The 26,891-nt window shown below is 40.4% G+C and overlaps 1 protein-coding gene across 5 annotated transcripts in view; it reads left to right on the top strand.

The window, feature by feature from the left end:
• LOC140188639 (MORN repeat-containing protein 1-like) overlaps positions 1 to 26,891 on the top strand; it is a 243,000-nt gene that overhangs the window by 178,264 nt on the left and 37,845 nt on the right. For all 5 annotated transcript variants that reach the window (XM_072245102.1, XM_072245100.1, XM_072245099.1 and 2 more), the window contains 2 exons: positions 7,375 to 7,526; positions 15,881 to 15,957. In XM_072245102.1, the coding sequence (XP_072101203.1) occupies positions 7,375 to 7,526; positions 15,881 to 15,957 (229 nt within the window). The remainder of the gene's footprint in view (positions 1 to 7,374; positions 7,527 to 15,880; positions 15,958 to 26,891) is intronic.

Raw genomic sequence — 26,891 nt, 5'->3', positions numbered from 1 at the left:
CCATCACTGAACTGTTCCCACAACCTATAGACTCACTTTCTAGGATTCTACAACTCATGATCTCAATATTATTTATTATTATTATTATTTTGCTTTTCTTTTTGTATTTGCACAATTTGTTGTCTTTTGCACATTAGTTGTTTGTCTATGTTTGTGTGTAGTTTTTCAATGATTCTATTGTGTTTCTTTGTATATAGACCATAAGACAAAGGAGCAGAAGCTGGCCATTTGGCCCATCGAGTCTGCTCCGCCATTTTATCATGAGCTGCGAATACTGTGAATTTCCGCAAGAAAATGAATCTCAGGGCTGTATATAGTGATGTATACATATTTTGATAATAAATTTACTTTGTACTTTATGTATGTAGTCCTCAATTCTTGAGTGTACAGTCACTGATCCTTGTGATTGTACTCAATGACAGTCAGTATCCATAGTTTGTGATCCTTGTGTCAGCAATTTGATATGAAGTGAAACTAATTTCTTGTTATCAATAAGTAGTCGGTAGTGAGTGATTCTTGTGTGTGTAGACAGTGATCCAATTTTCTGCAGTCAGTAATTTTTGTGTATCCCATCAGTGAAGTCTGTGTACTGTATGTAGTCAGTGATCTTAGTAGTAAATAGTCTTTGTATGAGTGGTCAGTGATCTTCGTGTCTGTATCTAATTATCCTAAGGCTTTTTAGTTATCCTTTTACATGTGCAATAATTCCTCTGTGTGTATTCAGTGCCGTTATGATGGAATTGGTGATCCTTGTCTGCACTCAGAAAGCTTTAACTGTTTAATTGGTATATTTGTGTGTAGTAATCCTAGTGTGCTGTTAATAATCCTAATATACATAGTCACTGAGTTTTGTGTGTCCAGTGTGGGACATTTGTGTGTAGTGCTTCTTATGTGTACAGTCAGTGTTTTTTTGTATGTAACCAGTTATCATTCTGAGTAAAGTCAGTGATTCTTGTGTGCATAGCCGCTGCTTGTTGAATGTTGTTTTCCAATTTAACATAGCCAACCCATGCCTCATGCCTTCATTGTTTGTTTTATTCATATTTGATCCTAATTTCATATTCAATATTTCATTCTTTAAAGAAAAATAATCATATTATGACCACTGTTCCCTAAATGCTCCTAACCACCATATATCATCAGTTAATTCTTTCTTATCAAACATTACCAGATCTAAAATAACCTGCTCTCTCAACATCCTGATTTAGAAAGCTATTGCCTAGACACTATGCTGCTAATTTAGTTGGCTCAATCTACATGTAGCTTAATGTCCCCCATGATTTCTGTATTATCCTTGTTATATGCATCTCTAATTTTCTGATTTATCCAATGCCCTACAATGCTATTTGGGGGACTTTATACACTCCTCATGGCTCATTGCTGTTTTTTAGCGTAATCCAGACTTACTCTACTTCAGTCAGTGATCCTGTGAACATAGTCAGTGATCCAACTATGTATTCATTGTTCCTTGTTTGTGCAATCAATGCATGACTGCACTAAGTGATCCTTGTTTGAGTAGGAGATGTCTGATTCTTGTGTCTGTAGCCAATGCAGTTTTGCTCAATGGTTATGGACAGGATCAGTTCAGGAGTGATGTTATCTCCCACTGAATATAGATAGGACATCCTGACCACTCCAACTCCAATGCAACAAGTTTCCTTCTAGGCATTTCAATGATTTTACAGGTCTACTGATATAGTTAAATTATGGGACTCACTCTTATAAAAAATGTAAGTCGCATATACTGACCTTTTTTTGGTTTAATATAGCAATGCTCTATCTGCTCTGCACACAGTTCCCATGTGACTAGTTTTCAACACATCTTTTGAACTACCATTCTTTGTGCCTATGGAACCACAGAGCAATTACAAGTTATTTCATCTGCCAAGCAGATTGAGAAAAACTGAGAACAGAGTTTACGTAAAAAGTTCAAAATTGGAGAAAATGTTGAGCATAAAGTGAAAATACCTAAGACAGTGGTGAGAAAACAGACATGTTTGACAAATAGTGGGAGGAGAGACAGAGAACTTGGAAAACTTCTCCATTCCACGTGATATTCCTCTTGACGCCAAACCTCCTGCACTTTATAACTTGACTCCCTTGGTCATCTCTCCCTTTTCTCCAGAATCTGATTTTTACTCTTCTAACAACAAACCACTTTCTGGAGGAGCTCAGCAGGTCAAGCAGCATCCAAGGAGGGAAAGGAATTGTGGACATTTTGAGCGAAAACCCTGCATCAGGACTAGCCACTGTACTCTTCTATGTTTACTTCAAACACCCAACAGAAATAGAGCCTTGCATGTGGTCATTACAAATCGGGGTTACATTGATCATAAAGTCAATAAAATCATAGATTGTAAAATTCTAGTCAGTAAAATGGACAAAATGACACTTTTTTGCTATTTAGGGAAATACATTATTATCAGCATTGAATTTAGCTCCATAGATCACCTCTTGAGCTTACCTAGAACTTAGCCTTGTGTCTCTCATCTTCTCATCATTTTATCAGTTATCTTTGGCAGTGCTGTGCACTCAAGCATCAGTAAAACCACTTCTCTAGATCTCTCCAGTATGCAAACATGACCCGTCTTCAATATAGCTTTACATCAAGGGATTAAAGATCAAGAAAGCCAAGGCTGTCATTCATGGCCATCATGGCAAACTGGGCACTCACACTCAACTTCTAGCTACGGCCTCATCCTTTTCTCACCTTGGAACTAGCATTTTATACTGCATGACAATATTTCCTCTCAGATCTGTTTTGATTCATTGATTCCTTTGTTTAGAGGAGGCATCTTTCTATTCTGCAATAATTAATCATTATATTTGTTAAAAGGTGAAAGTTCTATTCAAAACCAATATAAGACCTTCCTAGTTCAAGGATAACAACTGTCACAAGCTGAATCTTACTTTTTATTTCATCTGTCTAGTGAAGAGAAAGGTTTCCCTACTGTGTTTAGTGCCATATTGTAATAACTGCTTCTTGATTTGTGGGTTGCATATAGCCAGTGCAGAGTTTTACTGAAGGTGCTGAGACCAGTATTTGGGACGATCCATTCCTTGGAACCCAGCATAAAAGCTGCTTAACTCCTAATTTCATCTCCTGCATGGTTTACTGTTTTCCACTCCAATTGTTCCTATTGCCTCCTAGAAAATTTAATGCAAACAGGCTGAAGAATATCCCTTTTTTTTTGCTCCAGATTCTTCCCAGGCTTGTCTAGTGCAAAAGCCTATAAAGCAGCTGATAAACAGTGAGTGAAATCAGCACAGATAATGCTGGAAGGGAGAGGGGTGAAGGAACAGCTGACGCAAAGCAAAAAGAGCCTCAGAGCAGAGCAAAAGAAGCCATCCCATTTCTCTGGGTCAGATTCCAACTGAAGCCCTAGAGGTGACAATCTGCTTAAACACTGCACAACTCTCTGCTCTGCATATTTCATATACACATAAGGCATTTTCTTTTAAAGAAGAATTTGGGACAATCAGTGATTATGATTATGAGCGACAAGGCCTTATTTGTTAATTAGCCCTGCTGTTCCTCGACATTGGCCGGTCTCCTGTGGTGTTGTAAGTCAACCATTCAGGAGACAGAGGAAGGAGTACAGCATGGAGAGATTACATAAGCAGTCGCCATTGGAAATGGACATCAAAATTTGTTAAACAAAAATACACTACTTATTGAAGAAACACGGTTAGATGTAAAATAGTAGAGGGATATTTAGGGTACGTACTGCGAAGACAGAACCCATTTTTATCACACATTCCTTTGAGCAAGCTTACTAGACAATGTGCCATGTACCGTTTTGCTGATGAACGTTTTAGACCTGCGAGTTATTGGGTCCAGCTTGAATGGAGGAGATATTACCATGTACACTAAAGGCTGGGAGTGTGAGATACCTAACCACTTCCAAGTTACCTCCACAGATAAATGTCTTAATACAAATATCAGGTGAATGCTGGATTTATCACTACCATAGCCAAATGGAATCCTAACACTGGCTTTCTACACTAAGGTCCAAAATATTGATTACATACTTACGGAATTGTAATCCTATAATGGTGGCTAAAGCAGCCGGGGAGAACTTTCATGAAAGAAAGGCATGTTTGCTATTAACAAATTACTTTTAGAATTTGGAGTCACATTATTTATAACAAAGGTGACCACCCCTCACAATTTATTTGTCTAATTCACATTTGATAAACTCCCTTTACTCATGTATGAAATTAACAGTTAACACTGCCAGGGGCAACAAGGGACATGTCTCATGCATCTGATCCCAATGACCCACTAGCCAGTGAAAATTGCCTCCAGAATGAGGCCACACTGAAATTCTGATTGTAATACTTGCCTTTTAAATAAATGAAGTATAGAAGCTGGGGCGAAGAGGAAAAGTTCTTCGGTTATAAGCACAGACACCAGCAGTTTCCAGTACAATGCTACTAGGGTTATCACCAAAACTGCTGCAGATGATTCTTTCATCCTTGGTATTTGCTGCTAAGCCCTTCATTTGCACTGAGGAGTTAATTGTGTGTATGTTTTTTTAATAATCTTAAAGAAATAAAAATTTGAACAGATGGGAAAGGATTAGGTGATTGACTCTGAGTGTCAGACAGCATGGAAGTGAGCTGTTTGCTAACACAAACAGATTTATCTCCCTGTACTTTTGGCACATTCAATGGTTTCCACTGTGCTTGGCATTGTGACTGAAGTCAGTGAATATCATGGTGATACTGCTGCTCAGGAACCAGAAGTGCACAGGTAATGCTACCCACAAGGCATTATGCACACTCCCATGCTCCATTATCTCACCAAAGCCCATTCACCAATAGTTCCTCAAGTATTCTTTGCTGGGGAGAGCACAGCTGAAGATGACATGGAAGCCCGAAATCTAACTGAGAGTAGGCAGATAAGCCAAAACCAGAAGATTACGGAGGGTTTGGCAAGTTAGAAAATGAAAGTTTTTCACTCCTATGGTAGACCAAAATCAACGGCAATTAATAAAAGATGATCACCTGTACATGTACTGAGAGCTCAGGAGAAACTTAACTCACACTTCAGCAATAAATTGGAACTCTGATCAAATGGAGGTGTTGATGCTGGAAAAACACATCTAGGAGAAAGGTAGAGGAGCATTCGGAGCAGAAGATCCAGTTTAAACCAGGTTGAATGGCTGTTTACTCCCACATGTGCAGAAAACAACAACAAAAAAATCACTTTTGTTGCAATTCACTTTGAGTGGAATCTAGGACAAGACTTCAGATTGAATGCCAGCTTGCCCAGTTAGACATGGTCCTACTTCATGGAACATAAGTGTCCAAAGGGGATTTATTTCAAGGACTCTTGATTCTATTTGAATTTAGAAGGATGACAGGGGATCTGATTGAAACATATAAGATTATTAAGGGATTGGACACTCTAGGGCAGGAAACATGTTCCCAATGTTGGGGGAGTCCAGAACCAGAGGCCACAGTTTAAGAATAAGTGGTAGACCATTTAGAACAAAGTTGAGGAAAAACTTTTTCACGCAGAGGGTTGTGGTGCTGTGGAATGCTCTGCCTCAGAAGGCAGTGGAGGCCAATTCTCTGGATTCTTTCAAGAACGAGTTAGATAGCGGAGTGAAGGGATATGGGGAGAAGGCAGGAAAAGGGGACTGATTGTGAATGATCAGCCATGATCACAGTGAATGGTGGTGCTGGCTCGAAGGGCTGAATGGCCTACTCCTGCACCTATTGTCTATTGTCTATTTAAGAGGACCAAAAATCAAAAGTTACCTAGGTTATTTCAACAAAGCAACTGAGAAATATACCATCAAGTTGTCTCTTGAATGACACAGACAACAGAAGTTCAATGTCTGATCCACGTTGGGTTAGCTGATCCGAAACCAGAAAAATGCAGAAAATCTCTGTTTATTTCTGACCTAAGGAACTGAAGAGGTCGAAATCAGTCAGGATATTTTTGCTGATAACTATATTTTTCTCTATTCCCACAAACACTCAAACATATACATTTAAACATATGGGAAGGAAGGCGAGACCAAAATGATATTTACACCTCTCTTATTGAAAGACATTCAGAAAGTCCTCATTCAATCTATCCCAGAAGGCTGGATACTGCAAGAGAGGAGCGGGGACTTTTAAAGGACCTGTTAATCCCCCAATCAGAATTCATAACAGTTACTTCGAACTCACTAGTTCTAGGTCAAAACACAAGTTGTTTAATGATGTTTAAGACTTTATGGTTTATCTAACTGGCACCCCTGCCACTAAGACACATACACATCCTTCCCATCATCAGTCAATTGCAGTTGTTTGCAACAATTTTACCTTCTATTCAACATCGCTGGGGATGTAAATAACAGCAAAGTAATAGGGAAATCCACCTCTTCACTCAGCACTCTCTTCCTTGGATGAATTTCATTCTTCCATCACTCAATACCACTGTGTCAAAATCTTGACATTCCTTAGAATGACAACGTTGTGAGAGCTTTATCAGTACTGGATCAGCAACAGTGCAAGGAGAAATGAGCTCACCATTGGTAAAACAGGGTGACTGGGGAAACAGGCAATAACTAGCAGTAGTTTTATCAACATCTATCTCCTCAGGGCAAATAAAAGGTGAAAGTCTCATTTCACTCTAAGCTTGTGGTGAAATTATTGCTGATAAATAGAATCTCCATTGTGATGTGGTGGTTCATTTTCCAGTTTTTTAATATGCAGTTTAAAAGATGATCTGATAATTGAGGTTTCTTTAAAAAATCTGATCAGATGGAAAATGTGGGATTCCTCCAGACTCCTCCATACGGCGTTCAAGTGCCTCAAAATCTTTTCATTGGATCCAAACAAAATCCAAAAGAAATTCATCAAAGTGGTCCTGGAAATGTGAATCATATTATGCCAAAAGGAAATTGTTGTAGTCAAGTGTGATTTTTAAATGCAAGCTAAGATACTTAATTTGGAAGTAAGACCCCTACACACTACACCCTAACTTCCTCCACCCCTATAATCCATCAAGATCTCTACATTACTCCACCTTTAGCCTGCTCTGCCGCCATGATTTTCAACTATCTGTCATTGGAATTCCCTTCCTAAAGAGCTCCACGTCAGCTTTTCTCTCTGCCATTAAGTCAGTCTTTTAATCCTGCCTCTAAAGCCGAGCTTTTCATCGTTTATTCCTCATACCTTTTGATAGTAAACCTTGACTGTGTGAAACAACTTGTAATTCTTTACTGTATTGAAGGTAACGTTTAAATGCAAGTTCAATAGGCACTGCTGCATTGGATAGGAATAAGAGGCTTGATAGGTTGGGTGGCCTGATTTGTGTTCTTAATGGAAAAGATAACAGTGTGAATGTACTTATTTACTGTCAAATTTCTGCAGGTTTCCAGGACTTTTCAGCAGAAGATAAAGGCTCCACTCCCATGGTCGCTAACAAAAGAGTAGAAAGAGGTTATGCAGCCTTTCAGAATATTGCACTTGCTGCTCCCCCAGCCTGCTATCATCCATTCATGATCCTAGATGAACTAGAGAAGGTACAGTCTTCAAAACCAATACATTTCTCAAAGCTTGCTTGAAGCAGGGTATCTTTAATGAAGCAACCCATTTGACTTTGATCCTTCGTGTTATCTGATGAAGCTGATTGACAAATTGGGACACAAGAAAGGCAGAAATAGGAGATTGTAATATAGACAGAAGTCTTCCACGGTTGTGTTAGCAAAGAAAGGGAGGCAACTTCAGATGAAGAGAAAATTCATATTTTATAACTGATTCCCTCGTCCTCTCCTCAGCCACTTCCTTAGTCTGCAGGGCAGGTGGAATATTTCAGCCTACCAACATTTATAGAAAGCTTCAGAGCTTTTCTTGGCCTGCTTATAGCAGAGGGGGTTCTCCCTTGCTGTTAATCTTTCCTGCCTCACCAGTGAGACTTAAACTAAATTTAAGAGGATTAATTCATTCAATTTCACGTTTTCAAAATTGCTCTCAGGGTCAGCGCTGCAGATTCCACCACATGTTCTGTGTAAGACTTACCCCAACTGGGCTCCTTGACACTCAGAACTTGGTCCGTCCTTCCTTTCAGGAAGCATCTTTATCAAGCAGTCAGCTCACCACATGGTGACTCCCTGGGGTTTTCTACACTCCACGCACAGGAGAGGCATGTGGCCTGCAATGTCTGCACTCCTAATGACTATTAAGACTAACTATCCCTGTTGATTCTGAAGTTCTCACTGAGTCATTAAATGGAGCAGCTCATTGTGGTAATAAGAGCACGAGTTGAAAGGCATGAATTTATCCAGAGCTTTTCTAGACCACAGGATGTCTCCAAGCACTTTATTGCTAATGAAATACTGTTTGAAATACCTTCAGTGCAGTAGTGTAGATAGTCTTAGCAGTCAATTTGCATACTGCAAAATCCCACAGGCAACGTTGTGATTGCAATATACGTATGGGTTCTTATTCTATTCACATGTAGTGCAAGAAATATGTTGAATCTGCAAGATACATGAAGTCCTTCTAAAACACACTACCTCCATTCACAATGTACCTATGTGTTGTTCATGCCTACAGCATACATTTATATATATATATATATATATATATATATATATATAACATTGATTTTTGCCTTTTTTGGGAAAGAAAGTGATTCACATATTCACAAGGATTTAACCTCTTTACAAATTTCCCAGGTATCTTTGAACTTGCCAAAGGGCCTTGTATCTTTGGCATTGTGTGCCCTTCACCTTAGAAGTCATCACATCTTGATACATTTCGGTGGAATCTCCTGTCATTTCTATCATACTCCCAGTCAGATCAAAACACTCATAATCTAATAATTCTTTGAACTCATTTGTATAGCTCTTGCAGAAATTTACTTCTATATACACTCAGTGGCCATTTTATTAGTTCCACCTGTACAACTGCTAATGCAAAGCATCCAATCATGTGGCAGCAACTCAGTGTATGTACGCATGGTCAAGAGGTTCAGATATTGTTCAGACCAATTATTAGAATAGGGAAGAAATGTGATCTAAGTGACTTTGACCATGGAATGACAAATGAGAGAAAACCTGCAGAAGTTGGAAATCCGAGCAACACACACAGAATGCTGGAGGAACTCAGCAGGCCAGGCAGCATCTATGGAAAAGAATGCAGTCGCTATTTTGGCCCAGACCCTTCATTCCAGTCCTGATGAAGGGTCTGAGCCCGAAACATCGACTGTACTCTGTTCCATAGATGCTGCCTGGCCTGCTGAGTTCCTCCAGCATTCTGTGTGTGTTGACTGTGGAATGGTTGTTGGTGCCAGACGAGGTGGTTTGAGTATCTCAGAAACTGCTGATCTCCTGAGGTTTTCATACACAACAGCCTCTAGAGTTTACAGAGAATGGCGTGAGAACCAAAAAACATCCCGTGAGCTGCAGTTCTGTAGGTGAAAGGCTTGTTCGAGAGGTCAGAGGAGAATGGTCATATTAGTTCAAGCTGACAGGAAGGCAACTGTAACTCAAATAAACAGGTGTTACAACAGTGGTGTGCAGAAGAGCATCTATGAATGCACAACACATCAAATTTTGAAGCGGATGGGCTAAGTAGCCAAAGACCACGAACGTACAGGAGGTACTTAATAAAGTGGCCACTGAGTGTAGATTTGTAATTCTGTCTCCTAGTTTCACAAGGTATCTAATTTGTCTTCTTTCTTCAACTATCACTCTAACATCAAGTTTCCAATAAACTCTTCTTGGGCTTCCAGCTGGCTATAGGTATCGATTATAACCGATGTTTCGATGACAAACTCTGCCGTCTTCTTCAAGGATGAACAAGATAGCAGAGTTTGTCATTGAAACATCAGTTATAATCAATACCTGTACCCGGGAAAACACTAGATCCTTTTTCATCACATTTCCAAATATCCTATTTTGGTGGTGTTAACAAATCATTTCTATCACTTTGTTAAAAATTGTCTGTCTATGGTTTGATTCATGAATTTATTTTTGTTCTGACTGCTTCTCTTCCATTTTCCCCAAAAGATTTATGAATTAATATCAATTGTGTTCTGCCTTTTCTATGCTTTAGTAACTGTAGGAGTATAGCCTTCTGAGGAGTGTGGCATTGTTCTCTAGTTTTTAAAACAAGTTGCTAATTAGTATCTTGGTTCATCTTGAGCACCGGTCTAGTACTTGCTTCTCCTCTGCTTTGACAGTCCCCACTCCTATCCCCCACTGTATTGTTTGCTACTTTCTTCCAGGCTTTTTCATATAAATATTTGAGCAGGATATTCTTCTTGTGTCTTCTCTGCTTCTCCATTGCTGTAACCAGACAATCATTTTCTATTATTTCCAAAATGAAGAGCATACTGTCACTCGTTGTATCTGAATTCTCATATGGTATCCTTGGCAACATGTCTGCATTCACTTATTGTTTTGAAGTTCTTTATTCAATTGTGTTATCTCATAACCTTTGCATCCTCAATGCCACTATTGTTGGTATTGGTTATCAAGGCCAAAAATTACTAACAAGGGTTATTAATTTATTCTTTCATTCATGAGAAGCAGGCATCACTAGCGACACATATTTATTGTCCATCAGTAACTGCCCCAAACTAAGGAGGGGTAAGTGCCAATCATATAGATGTGTCTATTTTCACTAGCGGCGGTACTTGGTAAAGAACTCCTAAGGGACATTAGTGAACCAGATGGGTAATAATTCAGTGGTCTTGTGATACAGTTACTAATTACCAATGATCTGTAACCAAAGTAAAAGGTTTGCCAAACTGAGTCATGCTCTCTGTCCCACTCCGTCAATGCCGACCTTCGAACACCCATTTACACAGATCCAGTCCCACACTCCATTCAACTCATTCCAGATTCTCCTACACTGCACCACTCATTTCCATGCCAGGGACAACGTACAGTTGCAAATTTACCTTACCAAACAGCACTTATATGGGAAAAGAAATGGATCACCCTAGGGATTCCCGTGTGGTCACAGGGAGATTGCAAACTCCACATAGACAGTACACCAGAAGTCAGATTTGAATCTGGGTTTGCTGGAGCTTTGAGGTAGCAGGTGTACTAGCTGTTCCACTGTAACACACCTAACTTGTTGAATTTACAAGTTGTTGAAGTTGCGTATCCTTGCCCATGACTGCCATGTTGATATGCTAACTGTTTGATCACTATTTTGTCCTAAAGTTAAATTGCTTTTTGACATTTCTGCTAGTTGTGTAGATTATAAGTCAGTTCCACTTCCTATTGGCTTCAATACTGTACACCACCAGAGTTGTTGAATATTGTACATTCAGGATATGTATCCCTTTTAAAAAGAAGTTTAGAAGTGTTTCCAGCTTGAATCAATGTACATATGGTGTATGACTTGGGTTACATTTGTAACAGCAGTTCATGGTTGTCTCACCCACGATCTTTCAATTCTTTTTTGGCACTATAACCTCTTCCATGACTCTATCTTTGTAAACTGCGAACATAATTTACTTTGCATTGAACGCAATTCTGTAGCACTCTTCTATGCCACATCCATTGATGTTAAATTTCACTTGTGAATTAAACTACAGATAATGTTGACAAGCAGCAGATAGTTTAAGAAAATGCCAAAGTTGTGATACTGAGATAGGTCCTTCAATGAGATAATGTAATCACTGACAATAGAACATAGAATATAGAAAAGTTCAACATAGGAAAAGGTTTTGTGGTCTTTCGTATCTGCGCAAAGCACCATGCCAAAGAACCAGGACTTCTTTAGATTGTGGGAAGAAACTGGAGCATCTGGAGGAAACCCACGCATTCCATCAGTTGGCCATATAGACTCCTTCCAGATGATGTCAGAACTGAACTCCAAACTCCAACACCCCAAGCTGTAACAGCACCACGATGATCGCTATGCTACCATGCGCATTTCTGAGGCCTTTGGGTTTAAAAGATGCTTTGCACCACTTTGCTAAACCTTGTCTTTGTTTATGGCCTTGAAAGATTTGCTAACAAACCAAATGTATCCAAACTCACCTGAGTGAGCAGTATAGTTTTGTTACACTCCTGTAAAGTACTGTATTGTTTTGTGCAAGTGCATTACCATCAAGATATTTTCTTTGAGAAACATTTCCAAATGTTTTTATATAAACTGAAAGGATCAGACTTATGATTGTATATGCTAAGTCTGCCAATATGACCAGCTTGAGTCTGAGCAGCCATTTTCGCCTTCTGATACTTTTCTGCCAAGACTGATGATGTCAAAACAGAATGTGTAAAGTTTTCCTACAGTTCCAGTATTAGTTCAATTTAAAGACCACACCCTCTGATTCATTAAATTAACTGCAATGCCCTATTCAACTTGATTACGGCGTTGCTAGGCACATCATGTACTCTCTACCCTGATGCTAACATGCACAGTTGCTTTGCTAGCCATACCTTATCTATTTTCTATAGGAATTTGGAGTCCTCACCTAAGTGACTCTGGAGCCTTGACATGCCCCACCTTGTGCAATCTTGGCACAGTGTTCTCTGTCATGTCCACGCTTGTTGGCTTTCAGTCAGTGCTGGCCACCAATGTGTTCGGCAACCTTGCCAGCAACTCAGAGTGTTCTTGGTTCACAGGGAAGTCTTCATGCATGTCTGTGGTTTTACTTCACATGAGGTCATTCTTGTTTTCTCCCCACAAGGTCCATTCTTTACATCTTCATCATGAAATGTGTTAGGTAAATGTGGTTTTTTATTCTAACTGCAGCTATTTTCTCTGCCAGCAGAAATTTCTAAGAGGAATGGAGATTTGTGAAAGCCCATGATCTTGTATACTCCACTCTCCCTATTTACACTAACTCAAATGTTATATATATCATATATTTATACAAACCACAGGGATAATGATTTATAGATTTTTAAAAGACACAACAAGGACAGCTTCTATTAATAAAGCATCCTTAATGTCACAAAAATGTTCCTATCTGTTTTACGGAAAGAACACAAAACATATTTAGCACCGAGTCACATAGAGGCATTAGAGCTGATGTCCCAGAAGCTTGGTGAAAGGGATGGGTATAAAGGCTGGTGTTTGTGGTTGAGAGGTGAGTGTGAGGCAGAAATTAAATCAAGGTGGATGCAGGGTCAGAGAGAGAAGATCAGCATGAGGCTAAAAAAGTGGCGGATGAGGGAGACTGCACTTTTAATGGGGTTACAGACCTACCATTATCCATGTATCACTTGCTGAGACTGGCATGTGTTCCACAGGTGTTTGGAGAGAGAGTTAGAGCAGTTACTGGTGTCCAGATCATTCTGCTCCAGGATAAAGAAGTTAAAAACCAAGAGACCTTCATCTGCACATAATGTTCTGTTCTCAGATGTATACTTCAAACACATCTGGAGCCGAGGCAAATCCAGGTTGAAATAAACTCTACTGATGCCTCCAGAACTATCTGACCTACAAAAGCAGTTCAGTGCTTCACTGTCAGTTTCTCTCTGAAAACCTCTTTATTCATAATCATAACCTGCTGTACTTCACAGCCACTGAATTCATCTCAAAATTAGATGCTGTCATTATGAAACCAGGTGTAGCAGCAACTGGATTCTGCAAAACAAGGTTGCTGCAACAAAAACAGACCAGATCGCCCCTTGTTGCTCATTGGTTTGAGGGAGGGTTCCTAGCCCCCTTGCAAAATAACAGCATAGTCCTAGTCATACTTTATTAATCCCGGGGGAAATTGGTTTTCGTTACAGTTGCACCACAAATAATAAATAGTAATAAAACCATAAATAGTTAAATAGTAATATGTAAATTATGCCAGGAAATTATGAAATAAGTCCAGGACCAGCCTATTGGCTCAGGATGTCTGACCCTCCAAGGGAGGAGTTGTAAAGTTTGAGGGCCACAGGCAGGAATGACTTCCTATGACGCTCTGTGTTGCATCTCGGTGGAATGAGTCTCTGGCTGAATGTACTCCTGTGCCCACCCAGTACATTATGTAGTGGATGGGAGACATTGTCCAAGATGGCATGCAACTTGGACAGCATCCTCTTTTCAGACACCACTGTCAGAGAGTCCAGTTCCATCCCCACAACATCACTGGCCTTACGAATGAGTTTGTTGATTCTGTTGGTGTCTGCTACGCTCAGCCTGCTGCCCCAGCACACAACAGCAAACATGATAGCACTGGCCACCAAAGACTCGTAGAACATCCTCAGCATCTTCCAGCAGATGTTAAAGGACCTCAGTCTCCTCAGGAAATAGAGACGGCTCTGACCCTTCTTGTAGACAGCCTCAGTGTTCTTTGACCAGTCCAGTTTATTGTCAATTCGTATCCCCAGGTATTTGTAATCCTCCACCATCCTCCACCTCCAGCATCAGTGCGCCTTGGCTGCAAGCAGTGGTTCACTCTTCTTGGCATTCATTACTCGAATGTGACGTCATTATGAATGACCATCATTAAGGCTGGCATCTATTGCCTTGCTGATGATGTGAACTGTTAGGGAAATAAAGGTGCCATCTTTAACTCCCCTGGCCTTTATGTCATTCCGTCAAATTCGGCCTATTGGAGAAAAGAGTCAGCGTTTGTTACGTTTTCATCAATGCCCTAAAGATAGCCTTACTAGGCTACTGAGGGTATATTTGATGGAGGATTGGAATTATAAATAGGCCCCCAAGTTTGCATTTTTATAGAAACCCAATCCTAATTATTTCTCCAATTGAAACATCTTAACCAACTGCTTTTAACCTTTTCTCAGTGACTGGCTGTGCCCCTCCTCTGTATAACACCCACTGGAGTACACAAAAAGTGTACTTTTGTGTACTTTGGTCAGAACATCACAAATGCTCGGACACCCACAAAGGGCTTGGTTGTTAAATGCGTTGCCTAATTTAGAACTAAGCTATAAATTCAAGGGCAAATCAAACGTCAAAACTTTGATCAAGGACTTAATGGCTCATATTGCCTGTGATCCCTCAGGGGCATAAAAATGACATGAATACCCACTGCAATGCTTAAAAAGATCAAGATTAGCTTTATTTGTCACATGTATTTTGAAATATGCAGTGAAATGCATCGTTTGCATCAACAACCAACGCAGTTCGAGGTTGTGCCAGCGAGTGTCCTGCAAGTGTTGCCACGCTTCTGACGCTAACATAGAATTCCCACAACTTACTAACCCCTATGCCTTTGGAACCTGGGAGGATACCAGAGCACCTGGAGGAAACCCACATTGTCATGGGAAGAACATGCAAACTTCTTACAGACAACAATGAGAATTGCACCCCGATCACTGGCACTGTAAAGCATGATGCTAGCCACTACGTTACCGTGACACCCTAGGATGGGATTTTGGTCAGTGTCCAGGAATGTCATCTGTGAAATGTAGCTTTCATACCACCAAGATTAGCTTTACCAAATATTTGTCTAATGTGCTGGCTCAAAATTGAGCCCCAGTGTCACTTGGGGAAAATTGCATCCAACAGATTCCATTGTGTCTCAAAGTAAATTTGCTGGAGTCAATCCACCTTTTTGGATAAAAGGTTTAAATTCTTATTGAGTTTTCCAAAGCAATCCTGGAGTAATCTGCCCTGGGTATTATATGTTATCTCCAGAGACCTGGCCTGGTATTTTGAATGAGCATTGATGGTGCTATCACAATCAATCAGTGGAACAATGGTTCCATACTTAAGCATGAAGCAACACATTCGAGAGAGAAAGGGATGGATAAAAAATTTCGTAAGGTATCAGCAATCTATTTGTGTTGATGGATAACCAATTTTCAAAGGATATTTAGCTGCAATAAAGCAAACAGGGATGGAATGAGACTACAGACCATGGCATGATTAGCTTCTGAGTTAAGCCAGGTGTATATTGTACACTGTGCTGTAAAAAAAAATGACTGTCATATTATTTCAAATGCAGAAAGCAAGCAAGAAATCAAGCAGCAGAACTCAAAGTGACAAAGGAACAATCTCACAGGAGAAGATATCTGAGAGCAGGTGGGTATGAGATGCAGCTCAGCCACTTCTGTGTAACACTTAACGCAATGGATCTTGCCTGGGGAAAAGCAACAAGCAGTTGTTAGCTCATTCTGCTCAAACTCCTCAGATGAGGTTGCTGCAGTAACAAGCTGCTGGTCTAGGAGAAAATACTGCCAAGCTGCTGAGGTGACAATATCTTGATGGGCCACTTTCATACAGTCTATTACAGAAGCTCTCAGAGACCTTTAAGTCTAGTGCCCCACAGAGCACTAACATCATAAAAATAATTGCACACATCAGTGTAGTTAACAAAAATAATTCTGAAAGGTCACAGTAAATGCTAGAAGTACGCAGGAGGCCTGCCAGCAGCTGTAAAGATAAGTAATGGGTTAAAGCTTAGACAAGATTGCTACCTAGCCCCTTTTTTACTGTTGTTTTAGTGACACATTAATGTGTCACAGCTAATTGGTGCAACAAGTCAGCTTGTCGGGCTTGCTAAACGTAATGTTTGGGATTCTGTTTGGTTTCTGACAGGATGCATTTGAGGTTTCCAGCATCTATCTACAGATGTGGATGGTTCTATTGTGTAAGCCCAGCATCATCCGTAATTTTAAAAAACTGCTTATGATGAAACCTACAGACTCATCTTCACAGCTAACACAGTACATTGTCCTTTCACCTCTGGCTCAAACCTGGCCCACCAAGATAGGAGTACAGTCACGACTGACCACAGGCATCCAACACGAACTGGTTTTATTCTGTTGAATGATATTTACAAAATAATACTGACAGCAGACGGGGAGCAGGCACTGGAAAATCGCCAGCACATGAACATGAGGCTTTGCCAGGACAAAGTGTTCATAAGCAGCCCCGATACAGGGAGCTCTAGGTGTAATCTCAGCTACTAAGTGGTAGCAATGATCCACAAAATCGTTGCTCTAAAATAAGTAATGGGTTAAAGCTTGATCTAAAATGTGAATATCAATTTAGAGGTGTATAGTGGTGTAAAAACGGTGAGCTGGCACTTGCTGTCCACCATTGTCTGTTCTGCTTTTTAAGTTCTGGAATTTTCTCTCCATCCTATCCTCATTTAAACTCTCTTAAGATGTACTTCTTTTCCATGCCTTGGTTACACGATCTAATATAATCATAAGGTTCTGCCTAAATTTAGAGTACAGTCCTGGAAAGTACCTTGTGTTGTTTAATTATGTCCAATTTATACATAGAACGATTTTTTGTTTTATTGTTTATACAGACAAAGAATTCTAGGGAATGTTAAGATGAGAAAATGGTGTAAAAGCTGAAAGAAATTCTACTCATAACATGAAGGATCCTTGAGAAAGATGAATGTACAACATTTTGGAAACCATAACTTAAAACCTTTTAATTTGGCTATTTGTAAATATTCAACCTGCTAAAAGATAAACCAGCACATTCAAAGACGTGTGGGTTGGTAGCCACTGTAAGTTGCCCCTTATGTGTGGGAGGCCAATATGGGGGGGTGTTATAAATGGGATATGGGGAGAATAAAATTGGACTAATGTAAATGAGTGTTTGATGTTTGGCATGGACCTGTTTCCATGCTGTACTCCACATCTTTCTTTGACTTAAGGTAAGTTAGCACTAATTGAAGACATGAAACACATTCTTGCCTACTCTCCCCTGATGCTGAGTGTGAATTCCAGCCTTTGCTGTTTTGGTTTCAGATTTTCAGCCTCAGCAGGGTTTTGCTTTTCCATTATTTGTCAAAAGGGACAGCAGCATGCTGAGTTTATCAAATGTGGACTTGCACATAAACATATATGTGAAGAGGAGCTAGCACATGTACCCACATAGGCGTGCAAGCAGAAACATTTTGCACTACCTTACTTCCCATTTTTCTATTTTCTATTTATGATTTATAATTTAATTTTTTAATATTTACTAATTTTAACTATTTTTAATATTTTTAGTATTTGTAATCCAGGGAGTGTGAAGCACAGAAACAAATATCACTGTGATGATTGTACGTTCTAGTACCAATTGTTTGGCGACAATGAAGTATAAAGTATAACATTTTCATACTACCAGCAGCTGGTATTTAATGCTATTCCACACATACTGGAACTCTTTCATACTACTGTCATGTGTCCCTTCCTCATGAGTGGGACTGGGTGATGAATGCAAGTCAGCAATTTGACTCAGGAAATTATAACAAAGAAGGATAGAATATTAAACAAACTTACAGTAAATATAACAGCAAATGTTAGATAACTTAAATGGTTCACAGATTTTAATGTGCAGTCTAGAAACTAGATAGGGATATGGTTGCCGCTATGATTTTCCAAGCCTACACAGTGGAGTTGTAAAGGTGTTCTGCAGTAGATCTGTTGCAGTTGATTCAAACTGGGAGGCATGTTGTGGCAACAGTGCACTTAGCACCTTGTGTAGCAATACTGTCTGGCAGACAGGCCACAGCAGATGACTGTGTGACATCACCTCGTCTCGCAGCAGAGAGAACCAGCAGAGTTCTGGGATGGTAAAGTACTAAATGCAAATAAATGTGACCCAAGAACCCTGAGGTAGTATAAAGCTAAAACTAAATTCTAGAGGTTTTTATTACAGGTACATAAACAGACTTGAAGAATTTCATTGCTTTTGGTGACTAAGTAAATAATCTGTACTCTATAAAATCCCAGCAGTGCTGTTTATATATTTTCTTCTCATGAGGATTTAAGGTCCAGTGTTTTCCATTTTATCTCAGGTGTAAAGCTGTATTGCTGCAATGCTAAAAACACCAGACACCAATTAGTGTGACAAATTGGAACCATTGATCTTCACTGGCATGGCAATTTATATATACTCTTTTCTCAGAGCAATAACTTACTGCTATTTCCATTCATGTCCTATCTGCCATCCCTGAATCTGAATCAGAATCAGGTTTAATATCACTGGCGTATGTCATGAAATTTGTTGTTTTGCAGCAGTAGTACATTGCAATACATAATAAAACAAACTATAAATTACAATTAAAATTATATATATATAAAAATAACTAATGCATAAGGAGAGGAGGAAAAAACTAATAGTGAGGTAGTGCTCATGGGTTCATTGTCCATTCAGAAATCTGATGGGGAGGGGAAGAAGCTGTTCCTGTTACTCTTTGGAGAGAAGGAGGATGAGAGGAGACATGATAGAGATGTACAAGATACTAAGAGGAATAGATAGAGTGGACAGCCAGCGCCTCTTCCCCAGGGCACCACTGCTCAATACAAGAGGACATGGCTTTAAGGTAAGGGGTGGGAAGTTCAAGGGGGATATTAGAGGAAGGTTTTTTACTCAGAGAGTGGTTGGTGTGTGGAATGCACTGCCTGAGTCAGTGGTGGAGGCAGATACACTAGTGAAGTTTAAGAGACTACTAGACAGGTATATGGAGGAATTTAAGGTGGGGGCTTATATGAGAGGCAGGGTTTGAGGGTCGGCACAACATTGTGGGCCGAAGGGCCTGTACTGTGCTGTACTATTCTATGTTCTATGAAATATTGCGTGTGTGTCTTCAGGTTCCTGTACCTTCTCCTTGATGATAGAAGTGAGATGAGGGCATGTCCTGGCTGAAGATGGCATGACCTTAATGATGGTTCGCCCTTATCGAGGCATCACCTTTTGAAGCTGTCCTTGATGCAGGGAAGGCTAGAGCCCATGATGGAGCTGGCTGAACTGGCAATTTTCTGCAGCTTTTTCCAATCCTGTGCAGTGGTCCCTCCATACTAGATGGTGATGCAACCAGTTAAATGCTCTCCACAGTATATCTATATAAATTTGCCAGTGTCTTTGGTGACATACCAAGTCTCCTCAAACTCCTAATGAAATATAGCTGCTGTCGTACCTTCTTTGTAATTGCATCAATATGTTGGACCCAGGATAGATCTTCAGAGATGTTGACACCCATTGAAACTGGCTATCCTTTCCTCTGCTGATTCCTCGATGAGGTTGGTGTGTGTTCCCTTGACTTCTTCTTCCTGAAGTCCACCATCATTTCTTTGATCTTACTAGTGTTGAGTAAAAGATTGTTGTTGTGAAACCACACAACCAGTTCATCGATCTCAATCCTGCACGCCTCCTCATCACCATCTGAAATTCTGCCAACAATAGTTGTGCCATTGGCAAATTTATAGATGACATTCACAGAGTTGTGGGTGTAGAGAGAGTAGAGCAGTGAGATAAGCACACATCCTTGATTGTAAGCAAGGAGGAGATGCTATTTCCAATCCAATTCCCATCCAACCATCAAAACAATTCATCCAGAAAAAAGCTGTACAGGAGGAGCTGAACTGAAGTAACTTTCCCAAGCAATCACATATTGTCCACAGTCTAATGCTGAATATCATTAGGCATCTCATCTGTGGAAGGGGAGGGAATGAGTTAGCACAGTGGATCTGGCCATTTCCTACACAAATGCACTGCTTGTAAATTAACCGTCACTGTGTTCCGTCATTTTGCTGGGCAAATCAGGCAACTCTCCACAGCAAGGAAAAGAATATAAGGGAGTTAATTCTTCTTATAATACAAGTTAATGGCCATGATGAACTGTCAAAACCTGATACATTGTATAGCAAAAACATTCATAGGTCATGCTGTCAGCCTAGATTATGTTTTCAAGAATTCATTCTGAGGATATGGGTATCACTGGTAAAGCCATCCATTCTGGTTCTCCATGAAAGGCTGGTGTGAAGCTTTCTTCATGAACTATTGATGTACATGTGGCTTGGCACAGTAGCATAGTAGTTAGCATAATGCTATTACAGTGCCAGTGACCCTGGTTCAATTCCTGCTGCTATCTATAAGGAGTTTGTACATTCTCCCCATTACCGTGTTGATTTCCTCCCGGTACTCCGGTTTCCTCCGACCTCCCAAAGACCAGGGTTTGTGAAAGAGGTTGCTGAAGAGATTGTGGAGGACTTGGTGATGATCAATAGGTTCTGGTATGGTTCCAGAGGACTGGAAAATTGCAAATGTCACTCCACCTTAAGAAGGGAGGGAGACAGAAAAAAGGAAGTTATAGGCCAAGTTAGCCTGACCTCAGTGGTTGAGAAGATGTTGCAGTTGATTGATAAGGATGAGGTTTCGGGGTACTTGGAAGCACATGATAAAATAGGCCAAAGTCAGCATAGTTCCCTTAAGGGAAAATTTTGCTTGACATATCTATTTGAATTCTTTGAGGAAATAACAAGTAGGATAGACTGTCACAACCACAGATTCGGCAGCACAGTAGATACGGCAATTGTGCTTGTTAATATGCACATTTCATCTAATTGTTATTTAGTCATGATAGTATTTAACTCCACACTTGTTGTTGTAGTGCTTGTCGAGACTGGGACAGAGCACAGCAACGTTTCGCTGCCTGTTTGCATTCGGCCTTCCCTGAGAAATTGGACTGTCAAATCAACTGACTCTGAAGACTAGCGGTATTCGTTCAATGTTTAGATGTTCTTTTCAACCGCAGTGTAGGCTTCATTTTCCATTTGAGAGTTTTAGTTAGTGGCCCTGTTTGGCCCAGCGTTTATTGTTTTATTTTCCCTTTAACAATGTTTGCATTAAAATCTGTGAACTATCGATCTGCTTCAGTATCTCTCACTCCGCACTTGGGCCATATCTGAACCTGGTAACATAGACAAAGGAAAACCGGCAGATATTGTATACTTGGATTTTCAGAAGGCCTTTGACAAGGTGCTGCTATGAGGCTGCTTAGCTAGATAAGAGCCCATGGTATTACAGGAAAGATACTAGCATTGATAGAACATTGGGTGATTGGCAGGTGGCAAAGAGTGGAAATAAAAGGAGCCTTTTCTGATTGGCTACCAGTAACTGTGGTGTTCCACAGGGGTCAGTGTAGGGACTGCTTCTTTTTACATTGTATGTCAGTGATTTGGATGATAGAATTGATGGCTTTGTGGCCAAGTTTGCGGATGATACAAAGATAGGTGGAGGGGCAGGTAGTGTTGAGGAAGCAGGGTTGCAGAAGGACTTAGACAGATTAAGAGAATGGGTAAAAGAAGTGACAGATGGAATACAGTGTTGGGAAGTGCATGGTCATGCATGTTGGTAGAAGGAAGAAAAGTGTAAACTATTTTCTAAATTTCAAAAATTCAAGGTGCAAGGAAACTTGGGAGTCCTAGTGCAGGATTCCCTAAAGGTTAACTTGCAGGTTGAGTTGATGGTGAGGTAGGCAAATGCAGTGTTAGCATTCATTTTGAGATGACTGGAATATAAAAACAAGACTTGCTGAGGCTTTATCAGGCACTGGTGAGGCTTCACTTGGAATATTATGAGCAGTTTTGAGCCACTTATCTAAAAAAAGAATTGCTGACATTGGAGAGCGTTCAAAAGGAGGTGCACAAAAACTATTCTGGGAATGAAGGGCTTATCATATAAGGAACATTTGATGGCTTTGAGCCTGTACTCGCTGGAATTTAGAAGAATGTTGGAGGGATCTCATTGAAACCGATCGAATATTGAAAGACCAAGATAGACTGGATGTGGAGAGGATATTTCCTGTGTGAGGGAGTCTAGGACCAGAGGCCATAACCTCAGAATATAGGGATGTCCATGTAGAATGGAGATGAGGAGGCATTTCTTTTGACAGTGGGTGGTGAATCTGTGGAATTCATTGCCATATATGCTTGTGGAGGCCTAGTCATTGGGTGTACTTAAGGTGGAATTTGATAGATTCTTCATAAGTCAGAACGTGAAAAGTTACAGGGAGAAGACAGGAGAATGGAGCTGAGAGGGAAAGCAGAGCAGAGTCAATGGGTTGAATGGCCTAATTCTGCTCCTATATCTTATAGTCTTATTGTCTGAAATGCTGGAAGTACTCAGCAGTTCAGTTTGCATTTGTGCCAAGAGAAGCAAGGTTAGTACTTCAGACTGATGATCTTTCATCATACTTACATGATCACTGTCTGCAGGGAAATCGTATGATTGGACAATACACTAAAGAGATTAGGATAAAAATAAATCAATTAAAATTATCCAGGTGGGTACTACTTGAACTGTACTTTAAAGACTCATCTCTGCCCATCGTCTATTAATACAGCAGAGCTGAACCTGAATCCGCCTTCAGGCACCTTCAGTGAAAGAGGATCTACTGATTGACTTTGCTAAGCTTTGCAATGTATGCACTTTGCAATTTCTATAGTCCAGGTCATTTAAGACCCTATTGATCCCTTATTAATCTTTTGCCTCAAATTTACATTGTTTATTCCTAACCCATTCTTTACATTATTGTACTGAATTAAAAGGTCATGGGTTCAAATCTCACTACTGTTCCTTAAAGACTTAAGGCACATTACCCAGATTGACACCAAGAGAATACTACATTGTCAGAATTGTTTGGATTGGATTGGATGCTAGGCCAAGACCTGGTCAGCCTCTCAGTTAGGTATACACTGTATACTATACAGGCTCTGTTGTGACAATGACCAATGAAGCTCCCTCTGGTACTTTGGTCGAACATTCTCCTTAAACAATGTTACCAAGCTAAGTTACCTGAGCATTCCAAATGCACTTTGAAATCTTGCCTTTGCAAAACCTACACTCACTTCCAACATTTCTAAAGTACACTACTTAATTGTCTCTTGTGTTTTGGAGATGCCCGAGGTCATTAAAGGGGCTACTCAATTATTGCTTTTACTAAGCAGTTATCATCTGCTGCCAGGTCTTTGGTTGCACAGCCCTTATCACTTTAGTCCTAGATGCTGTGTAAGCCAAAATGGTTAATACCAAATCTGCAGGGAAATTGCCATTGTATTTGATTCTGTCCTTGCCCAAGGTCTACACACATACAAACACACACACACACACACAGTATGCTTTGCACCAGGATCCAATTGCCAGCAACCAGAGGAGATAATAATTTCCTTTCTCCCCCTTCCAGGGCCAGTCTCAAAGGCTTGCTTACCTCTACAGATAGATCTGCTAACCCGGCACAAGCAGTGAACGGACCTTTATAGGTCTCCCGGCACAGCTCGTTTCAGGGCTATGCATGAACCAGCAGAGTCAAAACTGATTAAAATCTCAGCCAATAACTTGTGTTTTTAATTCAATTAGCAAAAATAACCCTTGTCCCACATGATGATGGTTAAATTACTCTGGGCAAATGAATCACATTTAAATGCTGACAAGGACATGAAGTACTGAACAAGCTGATCATTCAATATCAACTATTCTGATGGAGATTCTATCTGGAAAAAATACCTAAAATAATACTTAAGCTTATGCTTTATATTCCTTGAAGGTCCTGAAATGTTTCCTGCACAATCGACTTTAGGATTTGAGTGTCTGTAATTTATAAAATAAGTTGTATAAAAGCTGAGACGCAGATCTTAAAGGATGCTACTGCTCCAAGATGCCTTTCCTTTTATTTCCAATTGTTTCCTTAGTTCTGAAGGTGGTATTTTGTACTGACATTGGGTCCTGTTTCAACCCGCTAGGATATGGCTCCTGCCTCATAAGTGTCCACATGTTAACCTCTGTCCTGGTGTAATACGGGTCATCGTGTCACTGACTCACTCTTCGATTCATTTCCTCCAGTGAAGTGACTGTCCTGCTGTTATAGGGATCCACTGGCAGCCTGTAATACTGTAGATGGGATATGGCTCCACATGCCAGGGTCATTCTCACTGGAATGTCATTCCATTTATCCCAGTGTCCCTCTGGATGAGATGTGCTTCCAAGCCTGTTATGCTCTGGTAGAGATGTTTCTCTGACAGAGACACCCCTTGGATATGATTCCATTTTTTTATATAAGATTAGCTTTATTTGTCACATTTACATGGAAACATACAGTGAAATGCATTGTTTACTTCAAATCAAATCAGTGAGGATTGTGCTGGGCAGCCCACAAGTGCCACCAACACAGCATGCCCACAACTCATTAAGTCTAACCATGGAATGTGGGAGGAGACTGGAGCACAGGGAGAATATATACAGTGGTCTGCTTACAGTTAGCGACGAGAATCAGATCCCATTCTTACAGCTGGCACTGCACTACCGTGCCACCCATGATCCAGTGGAACTCCTCCAGTGACTGTCCTGTCACAATGAGCCACAAGCCAGAGATTTTCCCACTGGATGTGATTTCACTTCTCTCAGCAATGTTCTTGATCCAGTACCATTTAAATGGGATCTGTTCCACATGCCAGTGGCATTCCAACTGGGAACAAGAAAAGATCTGCAGATGGTGGAAATCCAAGCAACAGACACAAAATGCGGGAGGAACCCAGCAGGCCACCTATCACCTTGTGTTTCTCTCTCCCCTTGCCCTTTAAATTTACCCCTGAGCACTTTTTTTTTCCAGTTATTACAATCCAACTGAGATGTAGTTCCACTTTTGCCTGGGCACTAGATGTTTCCACTGGTGCCAATAGTGCCTCTGTAAGATGTTTTTACACTTGTAGCAGAAAGAGTCCTGCTGGGATGTGATGAATTATATTGAGACTACACCACAGAAAAAATCCAAGTTAATCACCTGATTCTTGCTGTAGTTTACCTTCTACAAGCCAGTATGCTGGCCCTGATCTTGCCAAGATATAATGGCACCTGTGTGATTCACTCTCCAGAATATCACTGTTCTAGCTATTTATTCTTGTTCCTTTTCTCTGCGTCAATGTGTGAACTAGAGTAGTAGGTGTAGATTGCCCATTTGACTCCAGAAGCCAGCATATGTGGGTCTAATGCTATTGTTGCTTGACAGCCACATTTGCAGTTTTCTTTCAGGAGTTAGTGAGTTAGTTTAGAAAACAGCATTCAATATTCCCATTTGCACTAACATGGATCATTTCTACATAAAGTATGTATCTTATGACCTGCAGGAACATTCGGTAACAAGGCCAGTTTGCCTCCAGCCACTCAAGAACCTCTCTCCTGCTTTTCCAGCCAATGTATCTATTTGTTTTCCTGTATTTTTCCTATTTTATTACCATTTTTCTCCATAAATAATAGAAAGTGCTGGGCATACTCTGCATGCCAGGAAGTAACTGAGAAGGGATTAGATAAAGAATTAGCATTTCAGCCATTGATGGAATTAATGAAATGTCCACCTTCACAGGTGCTAAGGAGAGAAGTAGTATCATTGCACTCATCCTCATACATAAATACCCACCCAGATTCATCAGGGCACAGAAGGAAGCATTTGGCCCATCAAGTCTGGGACAGCTCCTCATGTAGCAATTTAGTCAGTTCCATTCCCCTGCTCTTCCCTGTAGCTCTGAAGATGTCTACTCTTTTCCCTTTTGAATTCTATTTTCACCACTTCAGATCCACCACACTTGCATGCTCAGACATATGTATATGGTCAGGAATTAAATCACCAGTCCTTCTGAACCCAGGGCTCTTCAGATCATGCCCATTCTGGGATCAGATACTGCAATTAAATGCAATCCTGATGAAGGGTCTCAGCCCAAAATGCCAACTGTTTATTCCTCTCCATAGATGCTGTCTGACCTGCTGAGATCCTCCAGCATTTTGTGTGTAGCACAGAGCTCAATGAAGCTTTCCATCACACCCGATGAGGCTTTCCTCTATGAGTCCATGGAGCTGAGCCACTTACTGCATATTTTATATTAACAGATCAATAAAAGATTGACAAAGTAGCTGCTCAGTGTGGAACTAGTTTGTATTGACCAGGGATGTCCCAGGTCTATTGTGAGTAAGTATCCAGACCTTAGGGAAGTAAGTGAGAGTCCTTATGCATTTGAACTGATTAAGAAAAGAGAGCGTAGAGATGGGAGAATAGATAACTAAATTAACCCTAATAGAGTGAGTACATGTACCCGTGTCAGATCACTGAAGGTAGTGGGGCAGGTGCATAACCTGATTAAGAAGGTGTGCCTTTATTTACCATGGCTTACAATACCAGAGTGGAGAGGTTGTGCTGATACAGTATAAAACATTAGTAAGTCTACAACTAGATTGCG

This window comes from Mobula birostris, chromosome 27 (assembly GCF_030028105.1).
Source record: "Mobula birostris isolate sMobBir1 chromosome 27, sMobBir1.hap1, whole genome shotgun sequence".
In the NCBI taxonomy this organism is placed as follows: domain Eukaryota; kingdom Metazoa; phylum Chordata; class Chondrichthyes; order Myliobatiformes; family Myliobatidae; genus Mobula; species Mobula birostris.
This window is presented reverse-complemented; position numbering and strand designations above follow the sequence as displayed.